The 25,702-nt window shown below is 35.6% G+C and overlaps 1 protein-coding gene across 1 annotated transcript; it reads left to right on the top strand.

Annotated features, from left to right (window-relative positions):
- The first annotated feature begins 277 nt into the window (after positions 1-277).
- Positions 278-25,702, top strand: LOC128982906 (putative phospholipase B-like 2). The gene is made up of 9 exons (XM_054401967.1): positions 278-973; positions 2,313-2,556; positions 4,391-4,482; positions 10,534-10,686; positions 12,677-12,881; positions 13,063-13,202; positions 20,232-20,408; positions 20,857-21,027; positions 25,291-25,702. Exons 1-9 carry the CDS (start codon positions 759-761, stop codon positions 25,547-25,549), a joined length of 1,656 nt encoding a protein of 551 aa, XP_054257942.1. The 5' UTR covers positions 278-758; the 3' UTR covers positions 25,550-25,702.

Here is a 25,702-nt window from a genome sequence, read left to right as displayed (position 1 = left end):
CGACTATTTTTAAAATAACTCCATGAGTTAATTGTTTTTAGAATTAATTGTTTATTTTGTTTGAGTTTCTTTGAATATTACCTTAATTGGAAATAGTGTTAATGTAGAATATAAAAAATGTAAAGTCATCCTAGCTAAACCTTCCTCATTACCCTCAACCTTATCTCTAAGAGAAGGCTAACTGTTTATAAACCTGAGAGTATCAGAAGTCAGCTGAGCTAGAAACCACTCCTCTTCCATTATACCTCAAGGTCATTGATTACTGAGTGACTCAAAGCAACTAAACATCAGCCATAATAATTCATGTTCTGTTGTGATTGACTTACCCAGCATGGATGAGTTAGTTTAAATCAGTGTGTTGATCCAAATCTGTGGTGTTTGAAATTTGAATTGACATGTATCATTGCAGTGCAGGCTATTTACTAGTTTGTCTTATTTCATCAGAATAATTTGTGGTGTGATGTAATGGTAATATTTTGGTAGAGTAGCTTAGATCCATATTTATGCTATGTACTAAACACTTAACCATATACAATTCTTTTTTGTAAAAAAAAAAACTGTTTTAATAATGATAAACTTATTTAAAAATATGTTTTTCTTTTGAAAGAACAGAGAGTCTGAAATCTTTAACTTTGATATCTCATTCATATATTTGGACTTTCAGTAGAATGTTTTCAAAAGCTATCTTATAGGTTTTTTCCTATTATCATACAAAGGTTAAGAGGACACACCAGTTCCATTGCTCTTGAGAGTTTGATATGTCAACCAACATGATACTGGTACTTCAAGGTTTTATTATTTTATCCACTTTTGTTATAAACCTAAATGGTTTGAATCTAAATGGTAAGCAGTATATGATAACCCATCCATCTAAAGGCAATGGAGTCTCTGAAAGAGTAGTGTACAGTAAAGATGGTCCTCCAAAACCATGGGTGGCAAGAAGTGTGTACAACAGAACATATCTGAAAACTGGGTAAGTGATTCCTCAAATCAATTAACTTATTTTTTGTTGCCACTGTTCTTGAGTAGTTATAGTCTTATACAGTGTGTAAATTAAGTATTGAAACAAATCTGTATTTTAAAACCGAAATAGATAGAAATATTCTGTTTGTTGCAATAACTGTCAACAAAGGTTCCACAATTTTTTACATCAAAAATATTTTTTTAACCTTCTTACAGGGTAGTGGGTAGGGGGTGACTTATTTTTTTCAAATAGCAACCCCTATTAAGTGACCCCTCTTTTTGAAGGATTTGTCAAAAGAAACACAATGAAGCAAACCCGAGGTAGATATCTCACCCCTAGCCAAAATGGCAGGCAATCCAAAATTTGATTTACTGTATGTGAAAAAGCACCAATTTCACAAATAATGGAAATAAATCTGTATTTTTAAAACCAAAATAAATAGAAATATTCTGTTTGTGGAATTGATTGTTAACATAGGTTCCGCAATATTTTACATCAACAATATTTTTTCAACCCCTTTAACAGGGTAGGGGGTGGGGGTGACTTATTTTTCCAATAACAACTCCTATTGAGTGACCCCTCATTTTGAAGGGTTTTTTTTAAAGAAAAACAATGACACAATCCCGAGGTAGATATTTTACCCCTAACCTAAATGGACCTCGACGGCCCCTACCCTCAACGATGGTGTCAATCCGCTTTTTTGTTAATATCACGATCTCAGTTTTGCTCAAAGCAAGCGAGAGACCGTGGTCTGCCATCCATGCATTTATGGTACGCATAACTCTGTTCAGCTTTAGCTGAGCCAGCTCAACGCTAAGTGCAGCTATCAAAACTGCAACGTCGTCTGCGTACCCAACCAAAACAGTTTCCTCAGGCATTTCAGACCTCAGGAGGCTGTCATACGCGACATTCTAGAGGTCTGGGCCAAGTATGGAACCTTGGGCAGCACCGGAAGTGACACTCATCGTCCGTGGGCCTTCTGTAGTGTCATACACGAGGATGCGGATCCGGAGATAATCCTCTATGATACGCATGAGGTATGCCGGAACGTGGAAGGTGTTCTCCAGAGCATCCAGCATATCGCACCACCTCGCGGAATTAATTGCGTTTCGCGCATCGAGTGTTACGAGCAGCACAACCCTTCGAGAGTAGTGGTTAAAATCCTCAGCTCTCATCACGGCTTGCTTCACCTCCTCAACAGCGTCAACCACAGATATCAATAGATTAATTACAGCTTTGGTCAGTCTAGAGGTTAGCTATGATGGGGAAATTTTCATTACTGCTTATATGAAAAACTGTAGTTTTGTTATTTGAAATTAAAGCTTATTAACGCTTGTGATTTTTTCAGTTGGGACACTTTTGACATTGAAACTAATCCTGAAATTGACGATGCAGAACAAGCTTTCCTTGCAGGATATTTAGAGGGTGTGGAAACACAAGCTGCTGTATACGACCACTTCTACAATACCATTCAATCCATGTGCAATGGAACAAAAGTATGTCAAAAGATTCAAGGCTACCTGGACACGAACACACATTGGATTAAGGAGATGATCAAACAACACGCAGCATCTGACATCTACTGGAGACAGGTGAGATAAAAACGCTTAAAATGTTTTGGTTGGGCTTTTTTAAACTGTTTAAATGCTTAAGTCCCTATGAAACCATCAGTTGTGTAATGTATCAGAACTATAGGGCCTACTACTTTGTACATAATATATATTACAAACAATCCTTTTTTTACTTTTTTTGTGTAGTATTTATTTTAATATTATTTTAAACTACAATCCATCGTAGTTCCTATAACTAACCCCTAGTAAAGTACCCAACCTCCACGCCAAATGGTGTGGCATCACATTTGAACATCGGAATCAACATCTTACGTCAGCAAGTCAGTTCGATTACCATTGTGAGCTGTTCTGCTTGGATTCCCTAACCACCAAATTGACATTAAAAAAAAAAACAAACAACACCTCCTAAGGTGTGTGCTTAGCTCTAGCCTGGTGTAAAAGTTTTACACATACTTCATTAGGGTTGCAGCGTTATCTCATAGATAAAATTCGTTGGTGATTGGCAGGATTTGAACCTGAGACCTCGGAGACCGAAGCCTGTGCTTTACCAACTAGACTAGTGATGAGCATCGATAGTGGATTTTTTCGAAACATCTATTTTTTCTATCAAAGTTCAATGTTTCTTGCATTGATGGTAGGATACCGATGATTTTGTTACATCAATAATTTTGGCTAATTATCGAAATATCAAAGTTTTTCCGTAGCTAAATGTATTTATTTCTTAAGGAAAATTTGAATTTTGGTCTTAGAAAGTAGATTTGTGTATTCATGCTATTGAAAGGCTGAAGAAGTATCTAATCCAAAATCGCATTCTGGACTAGACTCCAGAACAAGAGAATGTGCTTGTTCTTAATGCCGCCAGAAATAATTTAATTTAAGTAATAAATTTCTGCAGTAGCACTCCTGCTTCAGCATAATCAATTAAGACCGGTAATTCGTCTTACAAATGTGAAATAAACTACCAATCTAGAACGTCTATCTAATAGCTAGGTTAATTAGCTGAGGCAGAGAGAAGCATCAGACAAAAAATGAAAATTAAAAAAACCATCGATTATCAATGTGTTTGCCTTAAAAACATCGATGTTTTCATGACGATGTTATCGGTACATCGATGGTGAAGATCCATGTTTTCCTATCGAAGCTCATCCCTACACTAGACCAGCTCGCTCTCTCAACTTAAAGTGTGTATGAAAGTAATATGAAGCAGACTCCCTTTTTTATCAAAATGGTTAAGTTTTTGGGTACTTTGAAAGTCCAAATGCAGTGAGTCATAAATCCACGCCACATCCCTCATCAGTCAATAGATATTTTAAAAAGTCAACTAAAAATTTTCTTATGAAGTTGTACTTATACAACTATAACGTTATGGTACGCATAACTCTGTTCAGCTTTAGCTGAGCCAGCTCAACGCTACGTGCAGCTATCAAAACTGCAACGTCAATACAACGTTAGCAGACCACACGTAAAACGTACATCAAGCAAGCTTTCTTTTGTAAAGTTACATTTCTCAGGTAATGAATGTATATAGCCTACAATTCACAAACAACGTAAAGATGCAGCTTAAGCAAAAGATTATAGGGTACTGTGGCAGTAGAGTAATGAATTGTTTTAAGGATTATTTCAGCACAATAAATACCTTTTCATTTAAAATGAGATTACTAAAAATGTAAAATAACCACACTGAAGGCTGTTAGAGGATCTGGGTACAATGGATACATATTAGTCGCAAGAGGTATATACTTTACGTCTAAGGATATCGTCCATGTCTGACCTATATTAGTCATGCTATTGCATAAAGTAGGTAGGCTATTCACCATCATCATAATCATCAAATCATCAATCAAATCATTTCCAGATAAATTTGTTCTATCAACAAATGGCTGGGCTGATGCTGGGATACAACAGTGTGGCTAGAGCTGATAAGAAACTAGACCTCAACAACATCATGTAAGTATTGACTAATAATACTCCAGGACATGTCCAAAATATTGATATCCAAATCCCCCCAAGGGCAATGGCGCATGCCCCCCCCCCAAAGCATGACATCTGCACTCCAACCTTTCATTTATAACACTAGTCAGTATATGTCAGTAAAATCGCACACCTAGCGTAGTTTTGTAGGCAACATGTGTCAGTAAAATTGCACACCTGCAAGGTTTTGTAGACTACACACTTGACTCCAACCAATGATCTATTTCACGAACAGTGAAATTGCACGGATGCAGAATTATTGTTGTAGCTACTGGATTACAGTGTATGTCATTTTCCTAAGTTCAACAGAATATTAGCAAATTTCTCTTTTCTAGATAGCACCCAAAAAATCTGTGCACGTCAAACATTGTCGTGGTCATATCCTGCAAATACGGCAACTTCTTGGTCGTATCCGGCGATCACGTCGTGGTTATCTCCCTCGGTCACGGCAACTTTGTGATTATTTCTCATGGATCACAGAAACGTCGTAGTTATCACCTGCAAACGCGATTTTTGTGAGACAACTACTTTGAAGAGAGAACAAACGGCAATTTGTAGTGAATTTTATTGGTGATTATTAAAAAGTTACAATTTCTCAGGTAATGAATGTATGTAGCCTAAAATTCACAAACCTTTCCCTGTTGATCAACATTTTTAAATACAATTCTTTGTTCCTCCGGTCGGACCTTTGAACATTTTTGCATTAACATTTTCCTTTTTTTTATTCATCCCGTCTCTAAAGGGCAACATATTCTATTGAAATTAAAAAGAAAACACAATAGGTAAACTGATTCCTATATTTTAAAACAAAAGAAATTTCACACTTATTCTTTTCTAAAATTGCTTGCTCATTTTTGGATGGATTATTGTGTGATTTTGGTTAAAATATACCCTGCCTGATGGGTCCCTATCAATCTTTTGATAATGGAAAAAATAGCTCCGTTTGGTTCACTGGATGCGGCTGGGCATTTTTTACTTGAAATGAAAAATAGCATTTTTCATCTCTAGGGTGTAAGATGACTCTAATCGTTGACACCTTTTGCCAGTCTGATTAAATATATTTTTGTCATATTGCATCATTATTTAAGCAAACTAAGTTACAAAACAACAGTATTTTTCATGTAAAGATAACCTCTCAAAACGATAGCATTTTTAACTCCCTAGGGACTAAAACGGCTTTTTACTCCATAGGGAGTAAAAGAGCCACTTTAGACCCGCAACACATGCATTAAAAATGGCTTGTGTTGCTGCAGTAAGACAAAAAATAATTTGCAAATTTATTTTTGCTGGAGTTTAATAGCTTAAATAAAAAATCTTAAACCAGTTTGCACATCTGAACATCTACGTAGAAATTAGTTTTAAAGTAAAATAAGTGGGGGTGGATCCAAAAACGATAGATTAAAGAAAAATGTACACGAAAGAAACTATAAACAAATATGAAACAGAAGAAACCAAAGACCTATCACTTGCGGTACTTCATCGTTTAGTACTGCTACAGCAGCTCTAAAAATTCACTTGTTAAAAATCCATGTTTTCCCTAGTTAGTAGAGTGCATAAGTTGCTTGCACTTACTACATCCAAACCCCCGTCTATCACAATACGTTTTTCTGTTCTGTACATGCATAAAAATGGCCATGATGACTGTATAACCTTACTTTGGCCTCCGTCACAAGCATGCTAGCCCCCTGCCCCTGGCTTAAACATCTTTAACATACTAACCCTGGTTAGTAATAGCGTTTATTCACCTACAAAGGTTACAATATTCTAGTTATTTGGTGTGATCTTAGAATTTGATAGGGGTAGTATATTCTCACTATTATTATTCACCTAGAACTAAGAATATGCTTAAAATCAGCTTAGTTTAAGCAATAGTGGTTTTTATTCACACTACAAATTAAGTCTACCAACCGTCCTTAACCAGGGCAAAAAATGTACTGATTGACGGGAATATTCCGGTGTTAGTCTAAACGGCAAACTTAAATATATAACGTTGATAATCCTGATTTAATGGTTAAATAGATAAACAGTGCTTTTTACTGTTGCATATGATTCTAGTATTTTATGTTTGTAATTTCCCTGTAAATTTTTGCTGGTAGGTATAAAATCCCTTATAAAACCAAAATCCCGCCCAAAAAATCATGCTCCCCCAAAAAAAAACCTTGATGGCGCAGATTGCACCATGCCCCCCTCCTGGGAACCCCTCTCCAAATTTAAGTAAAATGGCAAAGTATTAGGAAAAAGAAAAGCTCTCTTTTGAAACGGATAAAGGAAAAAATACATTTCTTTGTTTGCAACAGAGCCCAGGCAACAAAAAGTAGGTGTAAAGAGAAATGTTTCAAACACAATTTTTGACTTTTTGACTTTGTTTGGACTAGTTAGGAGATAAAAATAACAAAAGTCCCCGCAAGCAAGTAGCCTTTTAAGCCAAGGGGGAGAGAGTACATTAAAAGGACAATGTTTTTGGTTTTTCGCTGAAATCTCAGAACTACTGTCCGCGAGAGTAAAGAAGTCCCTTGAGCCAGAGCGATAGTACGCAGCTATGTTTGGAGGGTATCGCGCACTATTTGCAGGCGCTAAGCATCTGGGCGCCTCGCCTCGATGTCTGTCTGTAAACAACTGTTGTAAACATAATTACTCATATCTTTGTTTTGGTAAGTGGATTATCATCATGTGGTCACGTCATTTGATTCATTACAGTCTCGTGTGTTCGCGTAGTGACTTCTGTTTTGTTTTGGACAGTCCTTGTAGCTATGGATTTAAGAAAACTTGGTGCTACTATACATAGTGGAGAAAGGGATTTAATTAGACGGGTGATCGAGTGTTGTGACAACGAATGTAAAGACAAAAATTTGTTAGTGCCGATAGAAAAGGCAACAGAACGTGCCGCAAACTATTGTAAAGTGCCAGAAAAAAACTATTAAACGAATTAGAAAAGCCGGCAAACAAACTCCGGATGAAAAACTCTGTACACCCGGGAAAAAACGCAAGAAGGCTGACCACCATAAAGTACAAATAGATAGCTTTGATAGGCGTGTAATTGTAGATGTAATACACGATTTTTACAAGAACAAAAAAATTTCCTACATGTAAAAAAAAAACAATTACCTGTTTTGAGAGAAAGAATTAATTTTAAATGGAGCGAATGGGCACTTCGGCGTCTCTTAAAAGATATGGGGTTCAAGTGGAAGAAATTTGGTCCATAAAAAAATGTTTGATTGAAAGGCCTAACATCATTAATTGGAGGTTTAAGTATTTTCGAGAGATAAGAAAGCTAAGGGAACAAAAAAGGAAACTTTTCTATCTGGACGAAACTTGGATAGACAGTAATTTAACATTCCAGTAAATTTGGCAAAGACGTCAATGGCGTGTTACCTGATATGAACGCGTCAAACCGCGTGATTTGTCGTAGACATTGGGTCAAACGAAGGGATTTTGCTTGTTTTCTTGATTTTTTGCTTAGGTTTATGGTAATAGGATTAATAACTTTAATAATAAGTTGTTTATTGCGATGAATGCTATTGAAACTGCTGTACTCGTGTACTTATTATAATAATAATGTACCGGTAATATGAATTCACCATAATTGTGTTGTAATGATAACGCGTTGCTATGAATTGTAGTACTCTGATTCATGGATCAACTAATTATTTGGGATTAATGCTTTCAAACTCGGATTTAAAAAGGATTTTATTGTATTGTATTTTATTGGTATTGTTACATTTAACTAAACAAAAATCATAAAGTAGAAAGGTTATTAATTTGCCTTAGTAACACTAGAAAATGGGTTTCCTTCAATTGTATGACTATGCAAAAAAATATTATGACATGGATTTATGAAAATCATACAGATATTAAATTAAACTAGCAGAGCATCGTGAAAACGGCTCTACAGTAATTGTCGTGCGAAACGTTCAAGCGTAACGTCTTCAAACTACGAATAGGCCGGAGCTCAGGGGACTTCTTTACTCTCGCGGACAGTATGCTCCGTAGCGAAGTGACCACCTGTAACAAAGTTAAAGCTCATCAAATTGCCAACAAGTGTTGTTCAGTAAAATGTTTCAATAAAGCAATTATTAACCCTCCAGTACACGCGCGGCATTTTTCAAGAAAGCACACCGTTGTGGCAGCCTTCCCCCATCACGTGGGAACCAGCGGATTTTAGTCAATTCATAGAATAGTGTGCGAAGTTGTTAACTCGCTCCTAGCCTTCAATAACACAGATTAAGTTAAATAATGTTTATATATTCATAATCTGCATTAAATGCAGAATGTAATGGTATAAATAAATTTTACTTTTGACTTGAAATAGAATTTCTATAGTTAAAAAGAGTCAACAATTTCTACATTGTGACATGAAAAAGTTAGTATGTATATGTGTTATTTTTGGACCAGAAGAAAACTTTATAAACGACAAAGTTTTAGTTGAAGAGATGATTTTTAACATACGTGATCGAGCAATTTACAATTAAGTTTGTAGTTTGTTTGTAGTATAGTGATTAATAGCACGACGAGGTTGGTTTTATGTCGCACCAACCTCCTCAGTCCAGCAACTCTTTAAGTCTTTGCTACTCGATCATTGTAAAGCTAAATAAATTTTAACCTTTTTTAATAGTTGATATAAGTTAAAGAATACAACTATTCTATGGATATGATCATATATTTCATTTATTTGCAGAAGATAAATATCAATACCGGTACCGGTCTGCCACCCATGAATGAAACTGTTAGGGACACTGTTTTACAAAACCGCTTGTTTCTCCAAAACTCATGATTTCTGATTTGTTATTGTATTGAATCATAACTGCTTTCTTGTTAATCAGCTGTGTTTGGGTGTTACCAATTTCATTAAATAAAACATGATTAAATTTAAACGTACATTTCGTCCTAAAAACACGCAATGTCATAAAACAGACACCACCAATGTAGTTTTATTAAACTTAATAAGCGATGGCAGGGGTAGTATTCAGTTCCATTACCTACCTTAAATATGTTCCTGTTTTCATTGTAGATAAATGATAATAAACATTTTTAAAAAATACTCCCGCCGCAGCAAACCTGCAGACTAAACAAATTTCCATTTGACTGATTGGATTTACTCTAAAATATCACATCTATTCCCTATTTAAATAGCATTGGTTTAACAAGTACTTAGGTCTGATGCAACAGGGAGGATAAAAAAGTGTTTTTTGTGTGTGAAATGTTAATAGTTTTGTATGAGTTAAATAGGTACATTTTCCAAAATTGATCAAAATATGTTTATAAACAAGCAAATTACAACAGTTTACTTATTCTCCATAAATAAGAATAACATGACAATTTTAAATTAAAATTTTTTTGGAATTTTCTCTGTAACCATTAGGCACATAATAACGTTTCAATATACTAAATTATTTGTTTTATTTTAGCTCTACAAAATAGTTTGGAAGTAAATTGTAAAATTTTATGTTTTAGGGCAAAAAATGGGAAAAACCAATTGTTACCCCATAAAACCCGCCATAAACCCCCGTTCCCATAGTCCGATCATGCTGGTTCGCGAACTTGTTCGAATAAATGTAGGTTTACACGCTTGTACCAAATTTCATTAAAATCGGATCATTTTTGCCCGAGTTATCGTGCCAACGGACATATACATATTTTATTTTAATGTAATGTTCACGTAATAGGGCTGCTTATATTTTAATTATAGTAGTAAATAAAGCACAAATGTGTTTAATATACTTATAATACAAATATGAATTTGAACAGATGGTGTTTTTTGCCTCTAGGGACCACAAAACAAAAAAATAAATTGATCCCGAGTCTAGGTCTGACGATGAGTACTACGGAAATAGCTTATTCCCTATATGGGAAATTTGCTAAAGATAATGAAGTACAGTAAAAATAAAGTATACCTAATAATAATAATAATGAATATTTTTTTATTGGACCTGAATTGTTTACACCAGTCTTGGTCCTATATGGACAAGAAAAAATCTTAAAGATGCTGCCAACCTGTTGAAAAAAGTGCTAATTTGTATTTTGATTTAGGTGGATGAATTTCAACTGGGATTTTGGAGATTTGATGTCTGCATTTACAAATGAGACAAACAAAGTTCTTCAAGGAAATGGTCATTGTTCAGCACTTGTTAAGTTACTGCCAGATATGTCGGATATTTTTGTGGCTCATAACACTTGGACAGGGTAAGGATCAATTAAATTTTTTCATTCATACTGTAAATGAAATGAAAAATGAAATGAAAATGATTTATTTAGTCAGGCAAAGTTAGGGCCACATGGCCCTCTCTTACACTTAACCTGTTTATACAAATCTAAACATACAAATAAACAAAACAATGTACAATACAAATAAAATACTATAATCTATTTACAATATTTAATGTAAAAAGAAACAATACACTTTTAAAACATACCACCTTACATAAACACCCACACACACACACACACCTACACTTGTACACGCACACACACAACACACACTCGCAAGAACTAGCACACACACACGCACACCTGTCAGTGATCAACCAAGCGCACACCTAGGACATACCAACCATGGCCATACGTTCAGAAAACAGATTTTTTAGTGCTGTCACAAACCGGGGACGGCTATCAAGGGTTTTTATGGCTAGAGGGAGATCATTCCAAAGGCGACAAGCAGAAACAACAAACGCTCTGTCATAAACTGCCGTTCTATGATGAGGCATACGCAAAGTTACTGAAGCAGAACGTGAGTTTCTTACACTTTCTTCAGCTACAAATTTGAAGTCGTTTAAAAAAAATAGAAATAGAAAATATAATTTTCTCAAAATTGGCCCAAATAATTTTGATTACCTACAATTTACTACGTTATACTCCTTTTGACTCTGAACCCCCATCGCTGTAAAAATTACGGATCAAAAGTTATTGCAACTTGATTTTCCCAATACAAAACCCCATAAAATAACAAAACATTAGATTTCTGAAAAAAAGCTTAAGGCTAGGCTAATTTCATTAAAATCTAGTATTTTATGGTCCTTATGATTCTAAACAAGATGGTACAATCCCCATTGCTGTAAAAATTAGGTACATTTCAAAAGTAATTTCAACTTTTCTCGTTTTCCCCATAAAATATCATAGTTACTCCCCCTTCTTGCCCATGATAAAGGTTGTTGATAATCTAATGGGAGGAAGTATGTGTATGTGTCAGATTGCTGATACCATTTATTTAAGTCATTGTCTTCTTTACTTAAAGAATTCTTTACTTGGCTTAAAATACCTACTTTGTATGGTCGCCATTTCATCGAAAAGTATTAAAGTAGCCTACCTATTAAGTATTAAAGATTTCCCTTAAAAGTTTAGGATTTATTCCCCATTAAAATATCATTAGATTTAATGAGTACTTGTTTGCTGCTATGGGGAAGGTAAAACATGTTTTTTGATCAAATGATAATAGTACCTACAGGATGAAATAAACAAATTTTCAAAATTTGTACAAAATATATCCATTATCAAGCAAACAACAACAGTTTTGTTTTTCTCCTTTAAGGATAACAATGGTAATTTTAAACACACAGTTTTTTTTTTTTATTGCTCTGTAACCTTCAATCGTACAATAATGCTTCAGTACACTTTTTTTTAGCTCTACACGAAAACTTTGGTTGGCTGTAATGAAAATTGGATATTTTCTATGTTTTAAGGGTAAAAATATGATGGAACCAAATTTTGAAAAATTCAAAACTCTATAACACTCTGTTTCTATTACATGATCTTTCAGGTTCGTGAACTCATTCAAGTTAATGCTACCCTACACATTCACGCTAAATATAAAAAAAAAATTGACTAAAATTACTAGAGTTATCATGTTCACGGACACACACACACACATGCAAAACTATATATAATTTGAAAAAGTAAATTGGTCCCGGGTCTAGGTCTTACCTAGATGAGACCTACAATAATAGCTAGAAAAGTACGCTAACAACATCGTCAACATGTGATTCGTGTAACAATCTTTTGTTAGCCGCTGTGTAAAAACATAGTTTTTACAAGGAAACCGCTTTTCAGTCAAGATTCTATGCTACCAAACGATTTGCTTGATGGGCAATGGTGGTTGGGAATTCGTAGGCTACACCAGTCAATCCATTTGAGTAGCAGAAGCAAGCTCAAGTAATTACAATCTGTGTTAATGTTTTAGTTATGAGAACATGAGGCGCATAATCAAGCGGTACACACTGCACTACAAGCAAGTTGTCGCTACTTCTGTCAGCTTCTCTGGTTATCCTGGTATTTTGGTGTCAGGCGATGATTTTTATATCACAAGCGCGGGACTTGTGATTCAAGAAACCACCAATGACAATAACAACGCTTCACTGTGGTCTCTTTTAAAACCTATTGGACAGGTAGGTTTTCATGAAATACTTTTCTAAAGCTTTTAGAAACATTGCAATAAATATTTATGTAAAATACTATGAATATAATTTATTCAAAGTGTGTCTTAGATCAAAACTGCCATGGCTAAGCCACATAACTTTGGCACAGTTTAGAAACTGGTTCTGACAGTTTGATTGGTACTGTATTCAGGTTCTAGAAGTGGTACGAGTAGCTGTAGCCAACAGACTCACAGACGGAGGTCAAAGCTGGTCCAAGATGTACTCCCAGTACAACAGTGGAACTTACAACAACCAATGGATGATTGTAGACATGAAGAAGTTCACACCTGGGTTGGTTTGAAGAAGTTTTGATTAACATAGTTTTTCGTTCAATAGACAGAGTAATTTTGAAATTGTAGTAATTTTTTTGTTTTAAACTTTAGTAACTCAGTAATAAATTTCGTCAAATGTAGACTCTACTGGTGTTGTTTTCAGTGGCGGTTCCCAGAGGGGGGGGGGGGCTACAGGGGCTACAGCCCCCCCTTGGACCCTGGAAAAATAAATTTAAAAATACATTTCGTCCTTAAAACACGCAATAATGTTATAAAACAGACATCAATATAGTTTTTATTAAACTAAATAAGCAATGGCAGGAGTATAGTATTAAGTTCCACATAGATCAACTTTGTGGGGCAATAGCACGACAAATAAACAATATTACACTATGGAAAGTTGTACATATCATCCAATTTTTACAGTTGTCAGGTGACACGAGCGAGTGCGACAGCGAGGACGGGGCAACAGCTGATTTCATGTTCCTACCTTGTCAAATTATTGTCTGCTAGCTACTGACTTACACCAACGAGCACATAATATAAAACTTACACAGGCATCAGCCATCAGCAGTAGCACCAATAGCCTCACTGACTATATAAACACTATTGTTTTAGTTTATATAGTCAATGCTATTACTGAATTTGATACTATAAATATTGTGATAGATCTATGAAATGGAGAAAAACGTAAGGTTAAAAAAGGTGTCTACTTGCTTGCATGACATATAACAGGTGAAATGGGAGGTTTTTAGATAATTGGACACAGTTCTAGACGTTAAAAATGGCTTTATAAAGTCACAAAACAGCTTTTAGGAGATATGGCTGTTATTAGTAGGAAACTTTAAGACTTGTTTGGAAATTAAATTTAACTTTTAATAGACAGAACAGAACACACAACAATACAAACTGAACAATTACATTTAGTAAATAATGTCATATGTTTTATAATTAATATGACATTCTAAACCGGCTTATTGAAATTGCTTCAATACTCCCCCGCAATTTCATAATCTTCAGGCACAAATATTAAAAATGTCAAGTTTCATTTAAGTCCCATATCCTTCCTGAATTTGTTGAATTTAAATATAGGCAACCCTTTGGTAAAAATATCTGCAACTTGTACATACTTAAGTTCCACTACACCATTTTCTATTAGCTCCTTTATATAATGGAATCGCACATCAATATGTTTGGATCTCTTAGTTTCAAGTGTCTTAGCCATTTTTATGCAAGATTGGTTATCTTGCCAAATAACAACCGCAGTTATTTGAACCTTAAGTAGTATTTCTGATAATAATCTTGTTATGAACACACACTCCGAAACTGGCTTAGCTTCTTCCATTCTGAACTTTTGTATAATTTTTTCAATTAACCTAATTTGTTTTAGTTTAAGTCCTTCTTCACACTTTTCTATAGAAATACCAAGGAACTCCAGATGTTTATCATCAGTAAGATCTCTCATTTCAAATGAAGATATTAATTTGGCTTTAACTTCCAACAAAATATTCTTTTCTTTGGCCAGAATAATCATATCGTCAACATATATAACGATAAAAACATCTTGAGTATAATAGAAACATGGATCAGAAGACGATCTCTTAAAGTCAATACTGATCAAAAACTCATGAAGACGAGTATACCAACATTTTGGCGGTTCTTTCAATCCATATAGTGATCTTTTAAGCTTGCAAACGATACCATCCTCAGTATTTACCCCTTTAGGCGGTTTCATATACACAGGGTTGGTTAGATTTCCATTAAGAAATGCACACTTTACATCTAGTTGACAAAAAAACAAACTATGCACAACCAAAAATGAAAGTAAAGTTCTTATCGTTATCATGCGTGCTACCGGAGCGAATATTTCTTCACATGACATCTCCCCCTGAAGAAATCCGTGAGCAACAAGCCGTGCTTTCTTAACTAGGTTGCCGTTAACAGATTTTTCCCGAAAAATCTACTGAGAGTCAATTATTTTAGCGTCTTGAGGAGTTTCAACCAAATCCCAAGTTTCGTTTCTGTGTAGACAGTTTAATTCTTCATTCACTGCACTACGCCATCCTTCATCTTGAATTGCCTCCTCATAGTTCTTTGGTCCATCGTTCAAAAGTTCATCCACAGAATAAGCAGCTACATAATTTACCTCATAGTCATCCAGCCATGTAGGTAGTTTCTTTTGCCTTGTCGACTTTCTCAAATTATCCTGTGTTTCATTGAGGTGATAGTCATTGACATCTGGTTCTTGAAAGATTCCACCTTGTTCAATTTCAGGATTTTCATGCAGTTGATTAACATTACCTTCAACTTCTCTATCACTGTCATTTGAGTATACATCAGGTATGTAGATTGAACATTCAAACTGTAGAATGTCTTGTTTGTCTTTCACATCATAGTACAGCTCATTTTCAAAGAACTTGACATGTTTAGCTATGATGACTTTTTCTTTCACAGGGTCCCATAAACGATAACCATTGTTTGCATAACCAACCATGATCATTTTTGAACTGCGGTCATCCAGTTTCTTCCGAAGTTCCTTATCGACATGACAATACGCTACACAACCAAAGAGTTTGATTTTTGCCAGATCAGGTTTATATCCATACCATATTTCAGCAGGTGTAACATTTTTGTCTAGAGTTGCAGTAGGGGGAGCGTTTCATAAAGTCCAAATTTCACAAAGTCCAACGGTTAAAACATTAAATAAACAGAGCGTTTCACAAGGTCCAAATTTCATAAAGTCCAAAACTATAACATTCAAATAATCACCGTTTCACAATGTCCAAATTTCACAAAGTCCAATGTTAAAAAATCAAATAAACAGAGCATTTCACAAGGTCCAAATTTCATAAAGTCCAAAACTATAACATTCAAATAATCGACGTTTCATAATGTCCAAATTTCACAAAGTCCAACGTTAAAATATCAAATAAACAGAGCGTTTCACAAGGTCCAACGGTACAGTCTGGGCCAGAAGTCTCTACAGTGGTTGCCACGGTCAGATAGCAGGCACCGTCCGTCGGCACTCAACTAGTGATTACTCCCTGTTGCAGCAAACCTAAGTACGGTACCTGTTAAACTAATGCTATTTAAATCGGGAATAAATGTGATCATTTTAAGGAGATATTCTGGTGTAAATCAAAATAAGGGAAATGGAAATTCGATGAGTCTGCAGGTTTGCTGCGGAGGGGATAAATACCACTATTTTACACTCTTTACCTAAACACCGAACCACGTCAACCTCTGCAGCAACTTCTGGCCGAGACTGTACCGTTGGACCTTGTGAAATTTGGACCTTGTGAAACGCTCTGTTTATTTGATATTTTAACATTGGACTTTGTGAAATTTGGACATTGTGAAACGGTGATTATTTGAATGTCATAGTTTTGGACCTTATGAAATTTGGACCTTGTGAAACACTCTGTTCATTTGATATTTTAACGTTGGACTTTGTGAAATTTGGACCTTGTGAAACGTTCTGTTATTAATATTTTAAACGTTGGACCTTGTGAAATTTGGACCTTGTGAAACGCTCTGTTTATTAATATTTTAACCATTGGACTTTGTGAAATTTGGACCTTATGAACCTCACCCGCAGTAGGTCTGCGATTTATTAAATACACAGCTGATCGCAAAGCATCACCCCAGAAGTGTTGTGGCATTTTCGAGTCAATTAAAATGCAACGCAAACACTCACAAATAGTCCTATTAAGCCGTTCACTGCATCCATTCTGTTGGGGATTCCGTGGTACAGTATACTCTAAGGTTATACCCTTTTCACGACAAAATTTTTGAAATTCTTTAGATGCATATTCCCCACCGTTATCACACCGAAGGCGGTCAATTTTACTTCCAAAACGTGCAGAAACAGAGGCTTCAAATGATTTAAAATGTTCTAATACTTCATTCTTGGTTCTCATTAAATAAACATAAGTAAAATGTGAATAATGGTCTAGAAAAGAGACAAAGTACTTCATATCATCATATGTCTTAGTTTCAAACGGACCACAAACGTCACTAGAAACGACCTCAAGAATTCTCTTTGGTTTCCTTTCAATTGGTAAAGAAGAAAAACTGTTTCTTGTTTGCTTACCCTTTAAACAAGTATCACAAGGTTGTTTACATGGAAATGTTGATGAATGCCCCATCCGTCTATGTAATAAAAGTTGATTGTCACTACCTTAAACAACATTAGCTTCAGAGTTGAAGGGTAAACCTAGTTTAACCATGTATAAGTTACCATATACCGTATCTGACCTTTCAGAAGTACATTCCCAAGAGGTTTTTCAATGGAAACCTTATTTTCTGAAAATATTACAGAATGTCCCTTTTGCTCAATTCTACGCACAGATAATAAATTTCTTGTAAGGTTCGGACATTCAATGACATTTTCGATTGTGACACTTTTTCCGCTTGGTAGTAGTAACCTTAAATCACTACATCTAATAGCCTTTAGCTGTTGACCATGCTTGGCCACTTGAATATTAAAATCAACATCTTTTACATTTTCAAGAAATGCTCCAGTGATAGAATCAACCAGATGATGTGTAGAACCAGAATCTACCACAAAATCTACAATATCATTAGTGCCAATGAGAGCTTCCTTACCTTCAGATAAAAAACAAGTGTCATCGTTTGCTACATGAGACTTTACTTTATGTTTCAGTTTAGGACAGTCTGCTTTACGATGACCCTTCTCATTACATTCATAACAACAAAATTTAAATGTTTGATTTTGATCTTTAAAGTAACGACTTTTACTGTCTTTATTCCGGAAATTTGACTTTGTGTTAGAGAAGTTTGATTTTCTGTGACCAGCAAAGGCAGAAGAATCAAGAGTTTCAGTTTTACACTCGCCCTTAATACGAGTTTCTTCAGGCAGCAGTTGATTTTTCAAAAACTCTAATGTTGTTATGGATTCAGGATTCTGATGAAAGAGAATATCAACAGTACGAGTGACCGATTGGTACTGTGCAGGCATGGACGACAAAAGAGTGGTAATGATCTCTTTGCTATCCCATACTACCACCTGCAGATTTCAGGTCATTCACCAACATCTCAAATTTTGTAAAAAATGACAAAAGAGGTAACTCACCACGATACTTCAGGTTACTCAGTTCCTTTTTTATTCTTACTTGCTCTCCAATGCCAGTTGTTCCATACGTCCTCTTGAGGAGATTCATCATCCCTTTTGCTGTCCTCTGGCCCTTGATGGTCGACATGATATCATCCGTGATATGCTGTACTATCAGACCTCTTGCTTTGACATCTTTTTCCATGAAGGCAGACCTTGGTCCTTCTTCTTCAGGGATTTCTTGAGTCAAGACATCTAGGACTTTATACTGTTCCAATACCAACTCTAATCTGAACAGCCAATTACCAAAATTGTGTCCATCAAAAGGTTTCAATACCAAAATTGGAGTTCCCATTGCCATTCCAAGTCAACCTTATCCTCAATTTAGTAGCCCATAACCTGTTATTAGTAGGAAACTTTAAGACTTGTTTGGAAATTAAATTTAACTTTTAATAGACAGAACAGAACACACTCCAATACAAACTGAACAATTACACTTAGTAAATAATGTCATATGTTTTATAACTAATATGACATTCTAAACAGGCTTATTGAAATTGCTTCAATAATGGCTTCATAGTCTACAGTAGGCCTATTTTTTGAAATTCATGAATGCAAGTTCGTCATAGTTTAATTTTTAAAATGTCTACTTGCTCATTACAAATAACAGGTGAAATGGGAGGTTTTTGGACAGTTAGACACAGATATAGACATTAATAATGGCTTTGGGAAGTCAGTAAACATTTTTAGGAGGATATGGCTGTAGCCTACAATATGATTTCAGATTTATGAATGCAATCGCCATGGTTAGTTTTAAAAATGTCTACTTGTTCATGACAAATAAATGGGGGAATGGGAGGCTTTGCACACAGTTCTAGACGTTAAAAATGGCTTTAGAAAGTCACCAAACTGCTTTTAGGAGGATATGGCCGTAGTCTACAGTGTGTTTTGAAATTCATGAATGCAATCGTCATAGTTTAGTTTTTAAAATGTCTACTTGATCATGACAAATAACAGGTGAAATAAAAGTTTATGGAAAATTGGGCACAGTTTTGGGTGTTCAAAACGGCTTTGAAAATTCTAAACGGTTTCCCCACCCCCCAAACCCCACGGTAGCCCCCTCCTTGACAATATCTTAGAACCGCCACTGGTTGTTTTCCATGATATTAGTTTTGAGTTTAAGATACACCAGCCATGTTTTAATTTTTTACATTTATTCTCCTCCACACCAGTAGATTTGTTTCCAGAAACTTTGTATGCAAATACCATTTTCTAAATAATTCTCAATTGTATGCAGGATGTTTGCATACTTTTTGAAAGCAATCTTATGATAAATTTCATACTGAAGTGGATTTGTTTTGAGGCTGAAGACTGGATAAAAACCAGCACCGCAGATGCATCCCTAGCATTTTGAGCAGATCAGTCCGGATGGGGTTAATATCTAAGTCACACTGCTGAATTAATTGTTCATGAATTGTACGTAGGTTAATTGAGCGAAGTTCCAAAAACATGTCTTCAAATATAAGGTCTGAAAGTAGGTTCCTGTTTCTGCTGTAGAGTATGTATTTTCCTTTAGCATCTTCGTTTCCGCCACCTCCCCTTCCTTGGTAGAGTAGACAATTAAGAAATACATAGCATGCACTAGCCAAAAGTACATCTTCTCTTAGCATCACTAGAAGCACCAACTGTGTGAGCTACTGGTATAATAATTATGCAGTATTAGTATTATATATTAGTACTATTAGTACTAGTATTAGTATTACTGCATATAACTATGCAGTAGCATAATTATTATGGTGTGAACGCAAAACAAGTAGTACACTTTTATCGGAAACAAGAAACAAGCTTCTAAAAATAGTCTAAAGACTGATCTCAGACTTCTAGAGTCATTTATACATACAGTCTGCAAACAAATCTGCCAGTGTGAGCGGGGTAGGAGGTTTGTATGATTAATCTAGGAAACTTTTGGTCTAGATCTGTTAAGCCAGATCTGCTGTGGATAGCTGAGCAGATGCCAGGTTATATCAGGAGAGAGGACAAGACGGACGTGTTGAAATCCCAAGGTTACTGGGCCAGCTACAACGTGCCTTACTACACGGACGTCTTCGAGCTGATGGGCAACCAGCAGTTGGTGAAGCAATATGGTGACTTGTAAGTAGACTTACTTCTACACAAAAAAAAAAGATTTCACAGCATCAGTAAGTTTTGTAGATACTTGTGCTATGGTGTTTTTAGTGGCCTTACAAAGAGAATGACCCACAGTTTTCTTTTAAATTGTGATAAAAAATGTAATATATGAAATTTATCTATAGTATTCAGGATTAAAGATCAGTTTTAAATCAATTCCTCAATAGTGATCACCACCTCATTCATAGATTTTAGAATATCAGTTAGAACAACATAGGATCTTTAAAGAAGATTAAACACTACACAGTTTCTAAAAAATTTAAATAGGCTTCGACAACCTAGGGAGGGTAATCAAAGACTGTAAGAATATCCATCTAATGTTCAGACGTGATTAAGAGATAGCCAATTAGAAACCACCAGATGGTTCTGAAACTCTACTATAACATGGCAATGTGTGTATTTGTGTTAACAGTTTCACTCATGAGAAGTCTCCGCGTGCCCAGATATTCAGAAGAGACCAAGGGAAGGTGACCAACCTTCATACTATGATGTTGCTGATGAGGTCCAATGATTACGAGCATGATCCATTATCTCGCTGCAACTGCACACCTCCATACAGCTCAGAAAACACTATTTCAGCCAGGTTATTGCACTCTTAGTCATATGATTTATTTTTAAGATGTTAAAGTATTATTTATCTTTGACTATTGGCAGTCCTCCATTTGTAAAAAGTGAGGTCTAGCGGAACTGTAACCTATTTAATGTGATTAATACATATTTATAAACCAATTTATGCCAGAATTTTTATCTTTCCAAAAGAGAGGTACCAGAACTCCGTTCCTTCGCGTTATCTCGCAAATCGAGTTGACTATAAGTATTATTTTAAAACGATGTAGCTGATTTTGAAATGTACAACTTAAAAATTTGTGTGTAACTTATGTTTTTGTGTTTCAGTGTGTTATTTGACGTAAGTGTTGTGCAATACCGTAGTGAATGATTATGACAAATTCTTCTCAGATTGATGACTTTCTCACTGAAGATGAACTAACTTAGGAGATAACTTAAGGTCAACAACCGTTTACAACACAAACTAAGGATTACTTTTGGTGTCACGTGTGTCGGTTTTACATGGCAGCCAGACAGGTGCGGCACATGTTGAGTATTTCCGTCACAAATAATTAAGTCATATATCTAGTCAAAAATTGAAAATTTTGACGAAATAACATTAGATCATCATCCAAAACAACATTTGGGAAGTTAATTTGAGTTTTCATACTTTAGCCATACAAGTAATATCGCCAAATTCGGTGCCGCATTGAACGTGTTAATTGTAGCCGAGCTGTTTTATTACTTTTAGCGAATTTCCCATATAGGGAATAAGCTATTACTCATGGTAAGACCTGGACCCGGGACCGATTTACTTTTTAGTTTTGAGATCCCTAGAGGCAAAAAACACCATCCGTTCAAATTCATATATACATAACTCGAGCAAAAATGATTCAATTTCGATGAAATTTGGTACAAACGTGTAAACCTTCATTTATTCTAACGAGTTTGCGAACCAGCATGATCGGACCATGGGAACGGGGGTTTGGGGGGGTTTTACTCTACTTACTCTTACTCCCATGGCCATATAGGTACCTCAAGTAGTACTTGGCCTCACCAACACACTGCCTCCACGTTGCCCTGTCTCTTGCTGTATCTTCAATGACTTCCATCCTGTCCATATCTTTCTTTATTTCATCCGTCAATGGGGGGTTTTATGGGGTAAAAATTGGTTTTTCCCAATTTTGACCCTAAAAACATAAAATTTTGCAATTTATTTTGAAACCATTTTGTAGGGCTAAAAAAACAAACAACTTAGTATATTGAAGCGTTGTCATGTGCCTAATAGTTACGGAGAAAATTCCAAAAAATTGTAAATTTAAAATTTTCATGTTATTCTTATGGAGAATAAGAAAACTTATTGTAGTTTGTGTTTATGAACATATTTTAAACAAATTTGGAAAATGCATCTATTTCAAACTAAACTATTTAACATTTGACTAAAAACACTTTTTTACCCTCTCTGCAAACCTAAGTACTTGTTAAACTAGTGTTATTTAAGTAGGAAATAAATATGACATTTTTAATAAGAAATTTTAGTGTAAATCCAATCAGGAAAATGGAAACTCGCTTAGTCTGCAGGTTTGCTGCAGCGGGGGTATTTAAATGTTAGGGCTGTATGGGTTCTGTGTTTTTCTTCACACCGCCTTGTATGAGAATCATCTCTCACAATCAAGATGACGAATCTAAAATTTGATTTTATTCCTGAGATTTGGTGGATTTGAGGTTTAGATTTGACTTATCACTAGAGAGAATAAATGAAGTCTACTGCATATCCCATTTTATTTTCAATTTTGTTGAGTCACAATAATTAAGAAAGATTAGCGTGGCTTGTAAACAGAGCCAGACTTAAGCGCAAATGGGCAAACTTTAGAACGAGTGATCTGCAAAACTCTTGGAAGTTTTGGCCAGCCTATCATTTTCCCCTGCTGCTTTTATTGATTACCCTATATCTCTTGTCAAATCTTAAACGAGCAAATCCCCCATGGATTGCAGGATGACACATTTTTCTCTTTAAACTAATCATACTAAGGCCTCATGAAAAAGATCCCATTTTAGCGAATTTCCCATATAGGGAATAAGCTATTACCGTAGTACTCGTGATAAGACCTGGACCCGGGACCAATTTACTTTTTCGTTTTGAGGTCCCTAGAGGCCAAAAACACCATCCGTTCAAATTCCTATATATGTACTTTAAATACTTTTTTATGAAATGGCGACCATACAATGTGTCCGTTAGCACGATAACTCGAGCTAAAACGATAAGATTTTGATGAAATTTGGTATAAACGTGTAAACCTACATTTATTCGAACAAGTTTGCGAACCAGCATGATCAGACTATGGGAATGGGGGTTTAAATTTTAATTTTCAATTTATGGGGTATAAATTGTTTTTCCAATTTTTGACCCTAAAAACATAAATTTGGCAAATTCTTTCCAAACCATTTTGTAGAGCTTAAAAACAAATAATTTGGTATATTGAAGCGTTAGGCCTACCATGCGCCACATGTTTACGGAGAAAATTCCAAAATATAGTAAATCTAAAATTCCCTTGTTATTCTCATGAAGAATAAGTAAACTGTTGTAGTTTACAACATCTATAAGTATAAAAGAGGATGTTTGTATATAATTATTATTGCAGTGATAAACTCAGACACCGCTGAACCGATTGCCACGAAACTTGGTACATACGTGTAGAATTCATGGAATAGGTTTATACACCATCAATTTCGTGATCCGTCCAATCGGCTCCGCCCCAGTGGCTCTGGAGTTTCCCATGTTAACCTTATGAGAAATGAAATTAATGAATCTTAACAGCCGTTTCAATTAAACAAGTTGGTTCTGTTCTATGATGTTCAATAGCATTAAAGTTACAAGGATTACCAACAGGGTGCAACACTATTATTTCTTTTACATTTATGACAACAGCTAATTTGCAACCAAAAGGTGAGTGAGCATAGCGAACGAACTTCAACCTGGAGGCGAGTTAGCGTAGCGAACGAGTTACAACCTAAAGGTGAGTGAGCGTAGCGAACGAACTTCCACCAGGACGTGATTGAGCCATGTGAATGAGATCATCTTGAAAATTAAGAAGTTAAACGGGGCAAAGCCCGCGGGTTACAGCTAGTATTTATCTATATATATAAAATCCATAATGTATGTATGTTTGTTTGTTTGTCATTTATGGACTCCGAAACCGATCGACAGATTGTAATGAAACTTTCAGGCATTATTAAGCATAATTCAAGGATGGTTTGTGTGAAGTTTGGTGCAGATCCGTCAAAAAGGGCTCCGCCCCAGTGGCTCTGGAGTTTCCCATATTAACCTTATGAGAAGTCATATTTAAATGGAATTAAAGAATCTTAACAGCTGGTTCAACTTAACAATTTGATTCTGAGATGTTCAATAGCATTAAAAAGTTAATAGGTTTGCCAACAGGGTGCAGCACTATTATTTTTTTATATTTATAACAACAGCTAATTTCCAACCAAAAGGTGAGTGAGTGTAGCGAACGAACTTCAACCTAGAGGCGAGTTAGCGTAGCGAACGAGCTAACTTGAAGGCAAGTGAGCGCAGCGAACGAGCTCTCACCTAAAGGTGAGTGAGCGTAACGAACGAACTTCAACCAGGACGTGATTGAGCCATGCGAAGGAGCTCATCTTGAAAATGAACGAGCATTGACATAAAACCACATTAGGACAGGACGACGACGTCTGTCGGGCCAGCTAGTTTAACATATTTATTTAGTTTACAGCTTGTGGTTTATGGACATATTTTGATCAAATTTGGAAGATACGTTTATTTCTTACTAGACTATTAAAATTGTACAAAAAAAAAACACCTTTTTACCCTCCCTGTTGCAGCAAAGTACCAGTTGTTAAAACTAATTCTATTTAGGGAATAAATGTGATATTTTTAAGAAGACATTTTGGTATAAATCCAATCAGGCAAATGGAAATTCGCTTAGTCTGCAGGTTTGCTGTGGCGAGGGTATTTTTTCTCCTACATGGTAATTAATTTGCGTAAACACCAACCTAATTACCCCCTTTTGTAGGAGATGGGGTGCATGTCTTGAGTTTGGCCTAGGGTGTCAAAATGAGCTTACAATTAAAGGCCTGAGGTCTGTCATATCATTGAAAGCAAATCAATCTTTACAATATCTAGTCTTTTGTTAGGCAAAAGAATAACTAGTTTATGTCTTAAAAGCTTTTGAAGAAATCTGATAAAGGCACTATACACCTAAGCATGCCTATTTAACAATCATTTTGTACTTTTAATTCACTTTGTATTTTATTTTAGGAATGACCTAAACCCAATCAATGGGTCATACCCGTTCCCGGCCCTCAGCCATCGCTCTCATGGCGCTATTGATGCCAAGGTGACCAGTTACCAGCTGTCGAAGGCTCTAGGCATGTTGGCTGTCAGTGGTCCCACCACTGGGGCTCACCTCCCTCCCTTCCAGTGGAGCAAGAGTGACTTCAACCACCACATCCCTCATCGAGGACATCCCGACACCTTTCACTTCCAGCCTGTCCTCATCTCTTGGCCACATCAATAAACGGTTTAACCAGTTCCAATGTGTAATCTGGGAAGGAATATACTACCACTTAATGTCTAAAGGGGTTCATTTATAGAATTTGTATAGCTGCTTGCAAGTTCATTTTATAGTTGAAAATATTTTACATTAAATATTAACTTTGACTGCACAGAA

This window comes from Macrosteles quadrilineatus, unplaced genomic scaffold, assembly GCF_028750875.1.
Source record: "Macrosteles quadrilineatus isolate MER2022 unplaced genomic scaffold, UCM_ALF_1.0 Scaffold_1__1_contigs__length_201487025, whole genome shotgun sequence".
Classification (NCBI taxonomy): Eukaryota; Metazoa; Arthropoda; class Insecta; order Hemiptera; family Cicadellidae; genus Macrosteles; species Macrosteles quadrilineatus.
Note: the sequence above shows the minus strand (reverse complement) of the source record. Positions and strands in the feature narration are given on the sequence as shown.